This window comes from Etheostoma cragini, chromosome 9 (genome assembly GCF_013103735.1).
Source record: "Etheostoma cragini isolate CJK2018 chromosome 9, CSU_Ecrag_1.0, whole genome shotgun sequence".
Taxonomy (NCBI): Eukaryota; Metazoa; Chordata; class Actinopteri; order Perciformes; family Percidae; genus Etheostoma; species Etheostoma cragini.
The window spans coordinates 20,170,976-20,185,642 of NC_048415.1; the positions used below are offsets into that span (position 1 = coordinate 20,170,976).

Sequence of the window (14,667 nt, forward strand, 5' to 3'; positions counted from 1 at the left end):
CCCCCCCCCCCCTTTCTTTACTAGCACTGTCACAGAAATCATCGACCCTGTCCCAACCTTCCCCTCATCCAGCTCATCGACTCTGCTCTTCCACGGGAGCACCTTTCACACACTCCATCCTCCCCATTGTCTCCCCACCCATCCCCTCGTGTTTGTGTCTGTGGCCACCCAGCAGGGAGATTCATCACAGCAACCTGGCAGCCACACTCAACATGCCAAGCAAGCACGCAAGCACGCATGCATGCATGCACGCGCACGTAAACACACAAATATACCCAACCACACCGAGAAAAACATCACCCAGACAAGCATTTTACAATAACAGAGATTGTGAAGAATTTGCGGGCTACAACCTGTTATGATGATCATCATCTGATCATTCTTTCTAAACATTAGCCATTCAGTCAAGACTCATTAAAAGACGTAAAGACAGATTCATAAATAAACTAAATTAATAATCTTTCCAGACGAAATCAGTAGTGCAAACATTATTGTTTTTATAGATAAAATGTGGCTAAAGTTACACGGCAGATGAGTCTGTTTCTTTAGAGACAAGACGACTTATTTGGTCCACAGACCACCAGTACTGTGTACGCTGATAGGTTTCTGACAAGGGCTGAGTTGTCCCAAAACTGACCTTCTCTACGTTTTCCACCGTGAAGTCCAGGGCGTCCGGTGTTGCTGCTATCCTTCCGAGCGTCTCCATATCTCCGCTGATACGGAGCTGTCAAATGATCAAAGAGAAGCAACACATTCAGGAGCTGACAGTCAACCTTACATCTTCCTTTATTGACAGTTCCTAATATTTTCCCACCGTAGCAGTTGGAACGAGGAAGTTAGCACGACGATATCGTAGATTTAGACATAAGGATGACACGAGAAGCTAACCGGCAAGCTAACGTTAGCTCGCTTAACTAAATAGCAGGCTAGCTAACGCTAACATACACTATAGGAATATACGATAGCAACGGCTAGCGCCACAATGCTAGCTATAAACTAGCTAACGTAGCAATACATGTAGCTTGACGCGAACACAGTGCCAAATGTAGCCAAGCAAGACGGATATACTAACATTTTCAGAGTGTGACAGCATTATCAAAACACTGCCGTCTCCGTGTACTAGGCTGTCGAGAGGACCAATATTTTCACACCTTTCTGTCTTACGACGGTATGAGACGATGCTTGCAGCTCCCTGCCGCTTGTCTCTGCTCCGTCACAGAGAGCTTTTTGCTACATTCACGCGCTGTGGGAAATATTGTAACCACAGCGTAACTGGTAGGACCATCCAATCACACGGGAAATGAAACAGCGTTTTCTAAAGTGCCCAAAATATTAAAGGTAGAGAATATACAAAACCTGAAAATTAAACAGAATGGGCTGTTATGCATTGTTAGTCTTCGTACATTTTTGTTTATGTAGACAAATAGCTGCTATCTTATGTTTGAGGCTCGATTTGTCCATTTTTGCGAGCAGAAGCTGTTCGGTAATCTCGTGTATGATCAACATCTGAATGCGGCATTTCCACTCCAATGAAATGCCATCCTCACATTATGAAGATATGGTTGCCATGTCTCTAATGTTGTCACCAAATGTTTAGCAAAAAGAAATGTTGTGTGTTGGCCACGTAGGCTAGCCCATTCACCTTTGAAATGCGTCTTAATTAGTGTTACCTGAAAATTTCAAGGAGGTTTTGAAAAACATGCAAAACTAGAAATAACATTGGCTATCTTATGCTTCACCCCAACAGAAGAAGTCAGGAGGGAGGGAAGGAGTGAGGAAGGGGCAACCGGGTTATTGGTGTAGGTGAAACCATATGGCTGGAACCCAACAACAACAACGACAACAACACAGCAGGGAATAGACTGTGTCTGTGATAGCTAATATTGGTATCCAAACCAAATGCGCACACACCTGGCACACAGTCCGGATGAGCACGTATTACTCTGCATTCACAGTATATATAAGTTCTTCCCAGCAGCCCATGCGCATAGCTGTGCTCACTGTTGCTGGTTGATATGTATGCCAATATGAAGCAGGAGGAGTTTAAAACATCCATACGTGTATACAACTGTTTTTAAAATCTTCTCACAAATGTCACATGAACATAAATTGCCTGTTTGATTTTCTTTAATTTTACAATGAATTAGTATATGTCACATACGAACAACAACGCTAACAAGCCCTTCTAAATTGAAAACTAAACTACTGAAAACGGTAATGTCCTGATGAGATAAATAATAAAACAATAAACCTAATACAGACATATTTCAAAAATCTTATTTTGTATGTGGGATGTTTTCCTGAGATTTGGATTATTATAAAATTGGAGATAAAAGTTTTACCACTAGTAGGCTACTGTAAGAATGAAATGTCTACAAATACAGCGGAACATCACACAGTCCAACTCACTCACGTAGGCTATAGCAAATAAACGAAAATCAGTGTTGGTTTTATATCCCAAAAGGCTTTAGATTGGGTTTAGAACAAAGAACGCTCCTGTCCACACTGGGAAGTGGCAAGGGTGGGTGGGGGCACATATGCTAATGTAAATAAACAAATGTGCAAAAAAGGTCTTACAGAATAACATTTTGAAAATGTTCAATCCTTATGAAAAGCCCCTCATCTTCCAAAACTATTCCAGTTCTAAGATTCATTATAGGTTTGAGCGTCAGTTTCACAGGAACTCAGTGGAGTTATGATGACTGTCATCTCATAGAAACATCTTCCAAAGAATGTTTTGCTATGTTGTATTGACACTCATTTCCCAGCCAAATGTGTGTTTTCCACAAGAGAAGAATGATCTTTAGAACGACAGCGCCCTCGCGTGGGCCCACGTTGACAGCACACTCCAGTAAAACGCCCTGGCGGCAGAAAGCGCCAGTCATGCAAAAAAAAACAAAAAAAACAAGTGAGACTGATGCAGTCTAAACTTCCGGAGTCCAACACATGAAAGAATGAATATGTTATTGCTCTTTAATTGTTGATCAATACAATTTAGATGAAACAACCACTTCATGTTGTCTCGGATATACACTCTGTGTGTTCTATTTACTGATTCATTTCGAGGACACTAGGAATTTTGCTTTGGATCGTATTGCTCCCAATGTACTCAAACAAAACACACAACAAAACAAACAATATATACACATTAATATATACACACTAATATATAGACACAACAGATATACAACAGAAAACAATATAGACAGGTTGAGATGATAGTGCAAGAGTGCAAAGTATGCAGGAGTATATTATAACTATGATAGTTATTATTATTTTATTTACGGAGCATAGTGCAAAGGGTGCTGGAATAAATAGTACTTTGTTATAGTTTTGTTATGTAAGTATTATTACAATTATAATGTCTTTATTTATCCTATGTAGCCACACGACATTATTACACACAGTTATGCCAAATAATGATTGTAGTTTACGAAATTTAAGAAGTCATTGCAGACATACTATACAAATATAACATATTACTAACAGAAATATGATGCATGTAGAGGCTAATTAAATCCCAAACCTTTTGATCACTGTAGCCTTTTTGTGAAACAAATTCTCGTTAGACTACAGTCACAATATGGTCACTAAGCAGAAATGGTGGACAAAATAACATGAACACCTTCTGAAAATCAGTGGCCTGTATGTGCATTATTTTCTAATGATGCGTAAGATGTAAACATTTGAAATTGATACGTGTTCAATGTTTTCTATTTAATTGTTGATGCCGTCAGAGGTGTAGTTTGTGTGGATGCACCGTTAACAGGCCTACACTGTGTTATAGTTAGATGGTTTTCTGTTGGGTTTGATAATGCGCGTGCCTTGATGCGCCATTACAGTTTATGTCCTTTCTACTAAAAAAGCGTCATGGGCATGGCACAGAGTCAGACCCACTGACTACTTTGGACAGGCAACACGTGGCACTGTTTCTGGAGAGAGAGAGAGCGAGAGAGAGAGAGAGAGAGAGAGAGAGAGAGAGAGAGAGAGAGAGAGAAAGACGCACACAGCACACTCCTCCTTCAGTCCCTCCAGCCACGCACACACTGACAGAGCTGCCGCCTGCCCTGGGTTGTACAGTAGCCTGTGCTACCTGGGATTGTTTTGAAACTACCTTTCCTTAAAGTGTGGGATCGGACGGTGAGCGAGGGAGAAAGGAGAGGCCAAGAGGAGACGAGATTTGTTTTGGTGTAATCTTCTTACTGTGTAGCCGGAGGACAGAGAGGATGGGGACCAAAGTGTGGATTGCGCTTTGTGCGCTGCTGCTCATTAACTCGGGACACGCTGAACATAGTACGTATTTTTTTGTTAATATAATTGTATTTTATCGCTTAACTTTGGGTGGTTTTCCGGTTTCCAATTTTGAGAAAAACACACACACACACACACACACACACACACACACACACACACACACACACACACACACACACACACACACACACACACACACACACACACACACACACACACCAATCTCATCTCCCTCCAGGCACCTGAGATTTTAACTGACCTGCTGAAGTGAGTTCACAGTGTGACGGTGTGAGTACTTATTTACACCATGAAGAGACAGTTGTTGAGTTGTTGAGCGTGAACCTTTTTGTTCCTCCTGTGTGTGTTTTCTTTAAACCCTACTTGAGGTAAGAGGCAGACGGAATCTCCCACCTGCAGTTAATATGTTTCAGTTCCGCATTGTTTCAAATCAGTTTTATTTATCTATTTTAAAGATTTTTTTGGGGGGACATTTTAGGCCTTTGTTATATAGGACAGAGGAAGCTTTGAAAATGGAAAGAGAAAGAGAGAGGGAATGACATGTAGCAAAGGGTTGGTGTTGTTGGACATGGGGTATACGCTCTACCAGGTGAGCTATCCAGGCGCCCAATCACAGCTTCATTTACATTTTCTATTTGTTTTAACAGCCTCACACTTTATCTTTCACATTCCTTCCTCCCTCCCCCTCTCTGCTTCTTCCTCTTTCTGCGTGCATTTCATTTACACTCCTCTCACACACCCCACATCCTGTATTTCACTCTTACCCACCTTCTGCTTTTCTCTCCTACCTGTTCAAAACACTTTCTGTCCTCCTCCCACCTCCTCTCGTTTTCTCCATCAGTGCCTCTCACATAAAAGGAAAATGACACTATTGACATTTGAAAAGATTTTATTGGGCAGAACTGTCCCATCTGCTCCTGCAGCTGAAATACAAATGAATAGAAACCAGCTTGGCTCCACCGGAGGATATTTATTGGCTGTAAATGAGAAGGGAAGTACATTGTGATAAATGACACCTCTAACTAAGTGCAGCAGCACACTGCCATTGTACTGGGTTCATGCTAATTGGCTTGCCTCTGTAGTACAGTGTGTAGACGTTATGAACAGACTTTAAAGCAGTGCAGTGCCGTAAGACTTTATCAAGTGTATTGATTGTATGGGGCTGCATTTGCATATTCAAATCAGAAATAGAGTCAAAACCCAGGATGTAAGTCAGGGAGAACATTTGTCTTGTATTCAAATAATCATTAATTCTCTTGACCATCTTAACATCTTATAATTTCTGTACAGAAAAAGAAATCCCTCTGAGCTTTTCTTAGCAAAAAACATTAAAAAAAATATCCATTCTTTCTCTGTTCTTACACGTTATGAGGTCAAAAGCCTTTTTTGTTTCTCAAATAGCTTAGCCGGTCACCTTTCTAACTAATCAATCCTATTTTTATTCTTCTAGAAGTTATCTAACTAACTGCAAATGTTCAGTAGTCTAGATAAAAATGTGTTAACACAGTCTTTATTACAATGCATAAAATGTGGAAACAATAAAAAAAAAAGATCCCAGTTATGACCGATGCAATCATATATATATATATATATATATATGATTGCATAGAGATAATACATTTATGAGAAAAAGTTATTTGTTGTCTCATTGTGTCTGTTATTTCTGAAGATGTAGCCCATTTTGGGTTTCATCATCAGGTTATATAACAATTTAAAGACTACACCTTAAAGTAACGTGTCCTTTATTTCTAATTAGTTATTCTGGTTGGATGATTTTAAAATAAATTGGTTCTTTGTTCACAATGCAATGTTAAAATGTTAGATTTAATTACTTATGTTATTTTCTAACAAATGTAGAGTATTTTTGGTGTCGTTGAATCCACGTCTGCTGGGCACTTGTATGTTCATGACACCATAAATAACATAACTAACTACAATGAATTTAAGACAAGCTAAAATAAGATAAGATAAGATGAGGTAAGAAAAACCTTTATTTGTTCCAAAGTGGGGAAACCGCAGTTTGCAACAACAAAGATAATTGCAAGATAGGTAATGTAAAGAGATAGATAAATGTACAAAATATAGCAGTATTAACAGAATTATACAATAAATTACACATAAATTATTAAATTGCAATTTGAAAATTTGAAAACTGTATGCAAAGTTTTAATGATAATGATGGCACATGGGATGCAGGATATATTGCACAAAGTCAACAGTGTTCGTTGTACAGTCTGACTCTCACATGTAGCGTAATAACACCTAGGACCGGAAAAGAAGATGAGAGCCTAGAGCCATGACATGCAACTTGAGAGGTTACACAACAGTTGGCAGTAAACATCTAAAATAAGTTCAGATAAATAATTAATAAATAAAAAAGGCCAAGGACAACGTGCACGGAGGTGTCTTCAGCCTTTTTAATCACGTGCTGTGAAACCAGTGCTTGTGGGATTTTACAGTTGCAGTTAGATCTTTCATACAGAAGGTATTACTGATAGGCACATCCAGCATTGGGTGTTGAAGCGGCAGACGTCAGCCTGAAGAGAAACGCTTGGCTGTTCCTCTCGCTGGCAGGGTTCAAGAAGAGAGCGTGAGCTACTTCCCGCAGGTACATGCTGCATTGGCCTGGAAAGTAAGAGCCTGTAATATCTTGTGGTGAGAGGTGTGTGCAACTGTGAAAACAGTGGGGCTCTTTATAAGTCTACTCTGCACACACACACACATAGAGAGAGAGACACACATATGTGCAACATACTAATCCAGCATTTGACCTACTCATGTCTAATGCAGTTAAAGTGAGGGAACAAGGCCAGTATTATACAGGGTATAATGTGTCTTTTTTATAGTTTACAGTTCAAACAGGTTTCTCTCTGAATTGAGTGATTATGGAGGTAATGAAAGGCATCATTGCAGTGTGTTACTGAACGGTAATGACATTACATAACAACAGTGCTCTGGTCTTTGTCAAAGGAGAGCAGGTTGGAACAGAAATGAAGAATTAGACCGCAGAGCTAAAGAGATCAAGACCAAAGCGGAAAGAGAGAGAGGGCGAGAGAGTGAGATTGCAGGTCTTCGTTAAAGGATGTTAGGTCAAAGACCAAAGGTTCCTCAAGTCTCATCAGGGCTGTACTAAATGTCACTCAAAGACAAAGTAAAAGTCAGCCCTTATTTGTTTGCTCAGTACTAAATAAAGAACTAAAGTACCAAATTAAATTTTACAGTGATGTGACTGCGTTGTGCTTTATTTAATTCTCAGTATCCATTCAGTGTCTCCCAACGAGGGGGTCAGGTCCCCCAGGAGGTCTAAAGAGAAATCTGAGGAGTCATTGCATGATTAACAAGATAGGAAATGAAGCATATTTTTGCAACACAAATTACCCCGTTCATTTCTTAAATAGGGGAACTCCGGGTAGTTTTCAGGCCTGCAACATGCTCACAGAGCAGCTTCATTTTGAAGTGTCACAATGTCATGAGCCACCGCATTTACCTCCTGATGCAAAAGGTCAGGATTTGCAAAGAAAATATGACACGTTATCTTCTTGTCCAACACTTGTTTCAGTTTGAATCACTGTTTAGATACAGTAAACAGTGGCCTGTGCTGACTGATATACTCTAAATTGATGGGAGTGTGCACACAGTCTTTTGCTTGGACTAACAAGAAAACAAGCTGTTAAAGACTCTGAGGACATGACCAGACACTGACCATTATCCAATCTGGACTCTCCTCATCAGTTGGTGACCATGCTGCTGACTCCTCCGCTCCGAAAAATGCTTCTGGTGGTGAGGAGGCTCCAGCTGCAGAGTCTGTACCTGGTTCTCCCGCCGACCCCATCCGTTCTGCCACACCTTTCGATCCAAGTTCAAGAGGCACCAGCACTTTGAGCAGCAACATGACTACAAATGGGGATACCATCTCATTGAAATCCGACCCAAAGGAAGGTAATGGTAACTATGCAACTCCGGAATCTTACAATTCTGTCCTATTCACTGTAAGAAAAACTGATGTGAATGCGTTACTTGACCCGTCACCTATGGGGTGTGGTAAACAAAGGTGATCTGAGTAAGTTTTGCCAGTAGGGAAGATTTGTCACACTTACAGTAAGAATATTTGAACAGGGAGCCCGGCAGCAGGTGGCTCAGAGTTTAGGAGCTATATTTAACAAAGTCCTTATCTCTGTTTTCCACGTCCAGAAGTGGGCCACTGAGGGAGTGACTGGGCTAACATGTTGACAGTCAGCTCAGCCTGGTTTGATAAAAAAAAAAAAAAAAACAGAGCACAGTGAAGGAAAGACTTCGATTGTGTGAGATGAAAGTAAAAGAATAGAATTAAGAAGGTTTGAGTTAATTGATGAGGTGCACTCTGTTGGGAGAGCAATGGTAAAATAAAAATATACTGAGAGAAAAGTTGAGGTTGGTGTTGAGGAGAGTAGAGAAGTGATTAAATGCTGTGTGACTTTTCACAGGGGGATGAAAAAGGTAGACGTGAAATACACCCCCCTCCCCCCCAGTGCTGGTTCACACATTCGACTGAAACATATTCAGTCACACGTATACAGGCAAGGCACATTTTTAGACACTTAATTTATTTTGTCTGTAGAGAGAGAGAAGTTCATATCAGAGTACTGTTTAACTTTTAGTTTCTTGCCTTGACCCAATACAGTTAAGGTAAATTGATTTATATTTGTAGTGCCAATAACACTGAAAGTTACACTTTCACATTAGTCTGCAGCCAAGCTGGAGGCTCTGTGGTGCTTTCAGCTAAATGCTAATGAAACGTCAGGCGATCTCCAAAGTTATTCCAATTCATCCTGGTGAAAAGATATGTGTGCAGAATATGTATGGCAATCCATCCAATAGCTGTTGAGACTATGTCAACCTCATAGGGGGTGCTAAAGCAAAAGTTAGGTTAGCCTAATGTCAGCTTGCTGATACATACATACAGTATTTTCAGCATGGCCAAATCCTCATTGCAAAGTGTCGCTACAGTATTTTTATATTTATGTGTCTGTCTCTTTGTGTAGATTCCAAGATCAAATCTCCCTCCGAGGCTGCCCTTACTGAAACCACTGATCAGTCGACTACACAGCCTTCAGTCCCTCCTTCTGAGAGCCACGCCCTGGCCACTGACACCCCCCATGCCCTACCCACCGCCGGCCCCACACACACAACTCAACCTACCAATGTGAACACAACGACCACCATGCCACCCACAACACATCCAGCTGCACTCCCACCTGACTTCGTTACACCATCAAACCAGCCCACTCACAATAAAACACACTCATCCACTCCTATCCCAATTTCTGAGCCCCCAAAGCCTGAAACTACCACGACATTTGTGGCCCAGTCCAGTTCAACATCTGGCAACAGCTCCTCTCAAAAGCCCCCAAATCCGGAATTGCCGACGCTGACATCTCCACAACAGACGTTGCAGTCTGACGGACATCCTGAGACCTCCAGCGAAGCCCACCATAAGCCCACCATCAACCCGCCGAGCGGCTCTTCCGCGCAGGCCAATGCCCGTGCGGACACCCCCTCCCAGCTCAACGTTGGCGGAGATCGTAAGTGCAAGATATCTCCTGTGTTGGTGTAGGAATTTGATGTGCCTGGATATTGACAGAGCCAGAAGTAAATTGTGTTAACGACAAAGGCGACACTGTTTTTTTTTGTTTTCCAACAGAAGCCTCTACATACACACACACACACACACACACACACACACACACACACACACACACACACACCCCTCTTCTGTTTACATCTTCTACAAGCACTGTCACCACCAAGCACTCCACAATTATGGCTCTGTTTGGGGAGAGACAGAGGCAGTCATGGGACTCAAGGCCTCATGAATGCTTTGTTTTCTTTCTTTTTCAGTCTCTCTCCCCTTCTGTCTGTCATCCAAATGATTTATATATCTATGGTATGTTTCTCTATCTGTACTCCTTCTTAGGAGGACTTCTATCAGCATGACACCACAAAAGGAGCAAAATGTGATCAACTCTTCTCAGTTGGATACAGTTGAAATATAAAATTCTCTCTGCTTCCGTCACTGTGGTTTTATTAGGCCACGCTTGGCACCTTGCCTCTTTCCATTAGCCAGAGGAACAGGGAGCATTCACTGCTCAGTGGTTGTTGATACTTTCAACCAGATGATATGAAAAAAAACAGCTAAGTTTACAAAATAGTCTTTCATAGCTACATCCATATACATGAATAGGAACAGCCAAAAACGCAGACACAAACTCTTCCTGTGCAAAAAAACTATACAAACACAGAGACATCAACATAGAAGGGTCAGTAGTGATGATGTAAAAGATTAAACAGCACTCATAAGCACACTAAAACATACCGTAGTGTGTGGCAGTGCACTGTATTGTATGCACACAAAAATGGCTCTGTTTTAATTATAAAAATGTATTTGAAATGTCGCCCTAAAAAATCCCTTGCTCAACAGAGAGCTCAAGTACAGGAAAGCTTAACATCGCCATCCTGTGTTTGACATTTCTTTCCTGAGCTCCATGATTAACACTCGAGCTCAACATGCTGCTGTCGAGTCTACATCCACTTCCAGTCACAGCTTTAAACAAGCCTTAAGGAAGCTAACGCTCCAGTATTTATTCCATGTTGAATAAAGTAAAATCCATCTTTAACGGTACAGCGTGTTAAAGGAGTAACGTGCCCTGCTCAAGTATCGCCTGTGTGTTTTTTGTTGCAGCGACGATGGTCCATGACTCTCCCACATTAGACCCCCTCCTGGCTGGCCTGGTGTCAGCCTTCATCATCACTGCTGTCATCATCACTCTGCTCCTCTTCCTCAAACTGCGCCAGAGAGACAACAGACCAGAGTTCCGCAGGCTGCAGGACCTGCCCATGGTGAGCACCACCGCGACGTCCAGGCAACACTTATATTCAGTCTCTCAGATATTGTTGAGCAAAGAGATACTTTTACAACTAACCAGTGCTTGAACATTATATGATATAAAGTACAGTAATGGATTATGGACAAATAAGTTCATTTCCTTTCCTGCAGTGAGTTAGATAAGAAGATTGAAACTTGTCTCATATTTGTATGACAAATATGAAGCTACAGCCAGTTGCTGGTTAGCTTAGCACAGAAAAAACTTTTTCAAATTTCAACATCCGTTTAAGTGTATGCTATATTTAGAATATTGTACCACTTGCTGTCAAACAGCCATGTTCAGGTTTACACTGGGGTGGATTGAAGCCATCTATGCTCTTTAAAACAAACTGTGAGGTACAATTGTTTTTGCCAAAGGAGTCTGGTAGCTTTGACAAGAGCATCCACTCGTGGGAACTTAAACAGGGCTGTTTAAGGCCCCCTCTTACAAGCTGGCATGACATGGTACCAATGGATGCCATAAATCATCTAGTTTAATTTGATACCAATATCTTCACTATTGGTTTAAAACGGAGCTGGCTATAGCCTCTTAATACCAGTCTAGTAAGGATGGCCAGGCTGAATATTACCCCCCCTCCCAGAACCACCATTGGTGGTACCACAAAATCGATAGTACTGTCTAAAAATGGAGCACTTGCAACCAAGTCGATTGTGCAAACACATGTGTAGGCATGTAGTATGTATATTGGCTGTGTATAATTAGTTGTTATTCCATTTCTCCATTGTGTAGGACGATATGATGGAGGATACACCCTTGTCCATGTACAGCTACTGATGGAGGCATGACTGAAAAATGTTGGCAACAAAATACTCTCCTTGAATCCAGGCTGATGCACCAAACAGAAAAAATCCTGGGTAGGTGTGAGCAAACATCTGGATTGCTTCCATTTTCCTAGATCCTACTGACATGCAGGAAAAAGGACTCCATTGAAGCTGCAATGGACAATGAAGATATGGCCCAAGTTGGGGTTGTTTTCGCAAAGGTCCATTTTGGTGCCTGTAATTACAAATTAGGCCCATGCCTCTGTTGAATACTGTCTGCTTTATATTTTTCAGCCCATTTTTGAGGTAAGGGAGTTGTATTATATATTTGGATTTCCCAAGCGTTGAAAATGGTAGGTGGAAAACACACCTGGACACAGATTCAGCCTGTCCTGCCAGACTCTTACCTGAGGGCACTCGTCTAATTTGGTCTAATCAGTTATCAATTAGTGTTAAAAGAAAAAAGTCTGGCACTCTAAGAGGAATAGAAAAAGAAATATGCATAAGAAATGGCCTGATTATAGTGTTAAACAAGTTGCACTTTACTTTTTTTTCAGCAGTGGAAATGAATGGACAAATATGTTTGCGTATGAGAAAAAGGTTTTGCGTGCAGGCGTAGCAGTGTGTGCGTTTGTAGGTGTGTGTGTGTGTGTGTTTGTGTGTGTGTGTGTTAAAGGTGCATGTGTGTTTTTTTGAAAGTATGGCAGGAGATATGTAAGTGTTTTCTCTTTTTTATGTTTCTGTGTTCTGTTGGCCTGATTTTGATATGTGCAGTGTGTTTTTTGTTTCTTTCCTGGAGCTTCATGTCCAGGAAAGAGTGCCTTACACAGTATAGCAACAGCTCTTATTGTAGTCTGTATTTCTATATAAAAACCAACTAACTCTCAGATTTACCAGTCATTCCTGGTGCTTTGTGTGATACCCATTTAAGGAACACACCAACTTATTGCAACTTTAGCTTGTTCACCATATCCCAGAGTTTTAGATAAGTTCATACATACCCTTCTCATCTCTGTGTGTGTCGTAATTGTCTGACACACCCACCGCTAGCCTAGCTCACCACAGATGCTGGAGCTAACCGGCTCCACCTAGCTACTGCTCCCAGTAAGTGACAAAATAACGGCAACATGTTCCTATTTACATGTTGTGATTTGTATAGTAACAGCGTGTACAATTAACAAGGTCACATGCAACACAGCCATCGTCTAGCGTATATAAACTGGGAACTATATTCTCAGAAGCCAAAGCAATGCAACTTCTGCTACTTGGGCGGAGTGATTTGCTCCAAGCACACGAGAAGCCCTATGGTGAGGAGCAGAGAGTAACAACAGTGTTTTTCAGGTGTTGCGCTAATGACTCTGCCCAAGGAGCATTGCTTCGACTTCTGAGAATGTAGTTCCCAGTTTCTACACAGTTAGAAGATGGCTGTGTCTCATGTGACCTTGTTATTTGTACACACTGTGACATAATGTGTAAATAGGAACATGTTGCCGTCATTAGGTCACTTATTGGGAGCAGTAGGTTGGAGCCGGTTACCTCCATCATCAGTGGTAAGCTAGGCTAGCGGTGGGTGCGTCAGGGTATGACCTTATCTAACTCTGGGGGATACGGTGAATAAACTGAAGTCCCAATAAGTCGGCGTGTTCCTTTAAACACACTCAGGGCCAGGGAGCTGCTCTGACTTGCCCGTGTTTGAACACTAGCCTTGAGCGTATTCCCCATTAGGCTTTCATTCATACAATGACAGTTGCAGAAATTGGCCAGTGGCCTTTCCAAACAATGTTGGCAATGTCCTGTGAGTTGTAAATACTACTGATTGCGTCATGCAAAGACAACTTTATGAAACTCTTCATCTTACAGTAGTTCTTGCTTTCGTGTTCACCAGTCACAAAACATACAAACATATTGAAGATGTTACATGGATTGACCAGACAGCACATTTTTCTCTCACGAGGCCCGTTCACAAATATCCCGTTGATTATGCTGTGCATTAGCCTCGCTGTGTATTTGCTCTGCAAATGTGCAGGAGAATCTGAGAGGAAATGTGATACAAACAGCATGAAAGGAAAAACCCATGTTTGTGTTTACTATATGTGCCAATAATAACAGATGGGTGACAAATTAAAGTGAAATCAGCATAAAATGTCTTAGTAAGGCATTGGGCCACAAAGTGAGAGTATTCAGAGAGCTCCACTGCATATAGCAGAGGTCTTGGGTAAGATTTGTATGACTTTTTGTATTACATTTTGTCTAAAAATAAAATAAAATATGCAAATGAGGCAATATCTCATTAAATATGTGTCAGCTAAACTTTTGAAGCTACAGATTGTCTGAGGTGATCACAATGTTCACAATGACCATGATCATAAGGTCATAGAAGAGTGTAAGCATTTTAACCTTTTAAAAAACTAGGAGAAATTCCCACTCCTCTTTGACTTCTACATACAGTAAATGGTGGATTTATTGTGAACACCACCAAGAAAAGTAGTGGAGTGCCAATTGACCAGGCACTAGAGCAGAGTTACAACCGGCCTGCCAAGTGAGTGGAGGGATAATTGGGCTCACCAGGAAGAAAGAAGCAGTAGCTCTTTGGGGAATCATCAAGCATAAAAAAGATGAGGGGTGATGTTGGAGAACTCTCACTTCATCATGACTTCAAACCGAGCACTACAATAAAAATGATAAAGAAAAAGAAGAAAAAAACATGGTTG

The 14,667-nt window shown here is 41.2% G+C and overlaps 2 protein-coding genes across 5 annotated transcripts in view; one reads left to right on the plus strand and one right to left on the minus strand.

The window, feature by feature from the left end:
• The window catches only part of LOC117950385 (importin-13-like), a 28,124-nt gene extending 26,830 nt beyond the window's left edge, over positions 1-1,294 (minus strand). For 2 of the 3 annotated variants that reach the window (XR_004657879.1, XM_034881404.1), the window contains exons 1-2: positions 1,073-1,268; positions 638-724 (exon numbers count right to left, since the gene is read on the minus strand). Coding sequence is in view for 2 of the 3 variants with exons in the window: in XM_034881404.1 (XP_034737295.1) it covers positions 638-724; positions 1,073-1,093 (108 nt within the window). In the remaining variant the exon portion in view is untranslated. Of the gene's footprint in view, positions 1-637; positions 725-1,072 lie in introns of all 3 variants that reach the window. The other variant, XM_034881405.1, reaches the window with a different exon arrangement.
• A 2,706-nt stretch (positions 1,295-4,000) lies between these two features.
• Positions 4,001-12,487, plus strand: LOC117950441 (proline-rich receptor-like protein kinase PERK2). 2 transcript variants are annotated; one of them, XM_034881500.1, is made up of 5 exons: positions 4,001-4,293; positions 8,005-8,217; positions 9,294-9,833; positions 10,991-11,148; positions 11,925-12,487. In XM_034881500.1, exons 1-5 carry the CDS (start codon positions 4,227-4,229, stop codon positions 11,967-11,969), a joined length of 1,023 nt encoding a protein of 340 aa, XP_034737391.1. In that variant the 5' UTR covers positions 4,001-4,226; the 3' UTR covers positions 11,970-12,487. The 2 variants fall into 2 exon arrangements, with proteins under 2 accessions (XP_034737391.1, XP_034737392.1); XM_034881501.1 differs by lacking the exon at positions 8,005-8,217 and having other exon boundaries at positions 4,003-4,293.
• Positions 12,488-14,667: the final 2,180 nt, after the last annotated feature.

Coding starts and splice junctions, on each gene's coding strand:
- LOC117950441 (XM_034881500.1), top strand. CDS start 4,227: ATGGGGACCAAAGTGTGGATTGCGCTTTGTGCGCTGCTGCTCATTAAC. Junction 4,294..8,004: donor CTCGGGACACGCTGAACATA/GTACGTATTTTT, acceptor TCTCCTCATCAG/TTGGTGACCATGCTGCTGAC. Junction 9,834..10,990: donor GCTCAACGTTGGCGGAGATC/GTAAGTGCAAGA, acceptor TTTTTGTTGCAG/CGACGATGGTCCATGACTCT.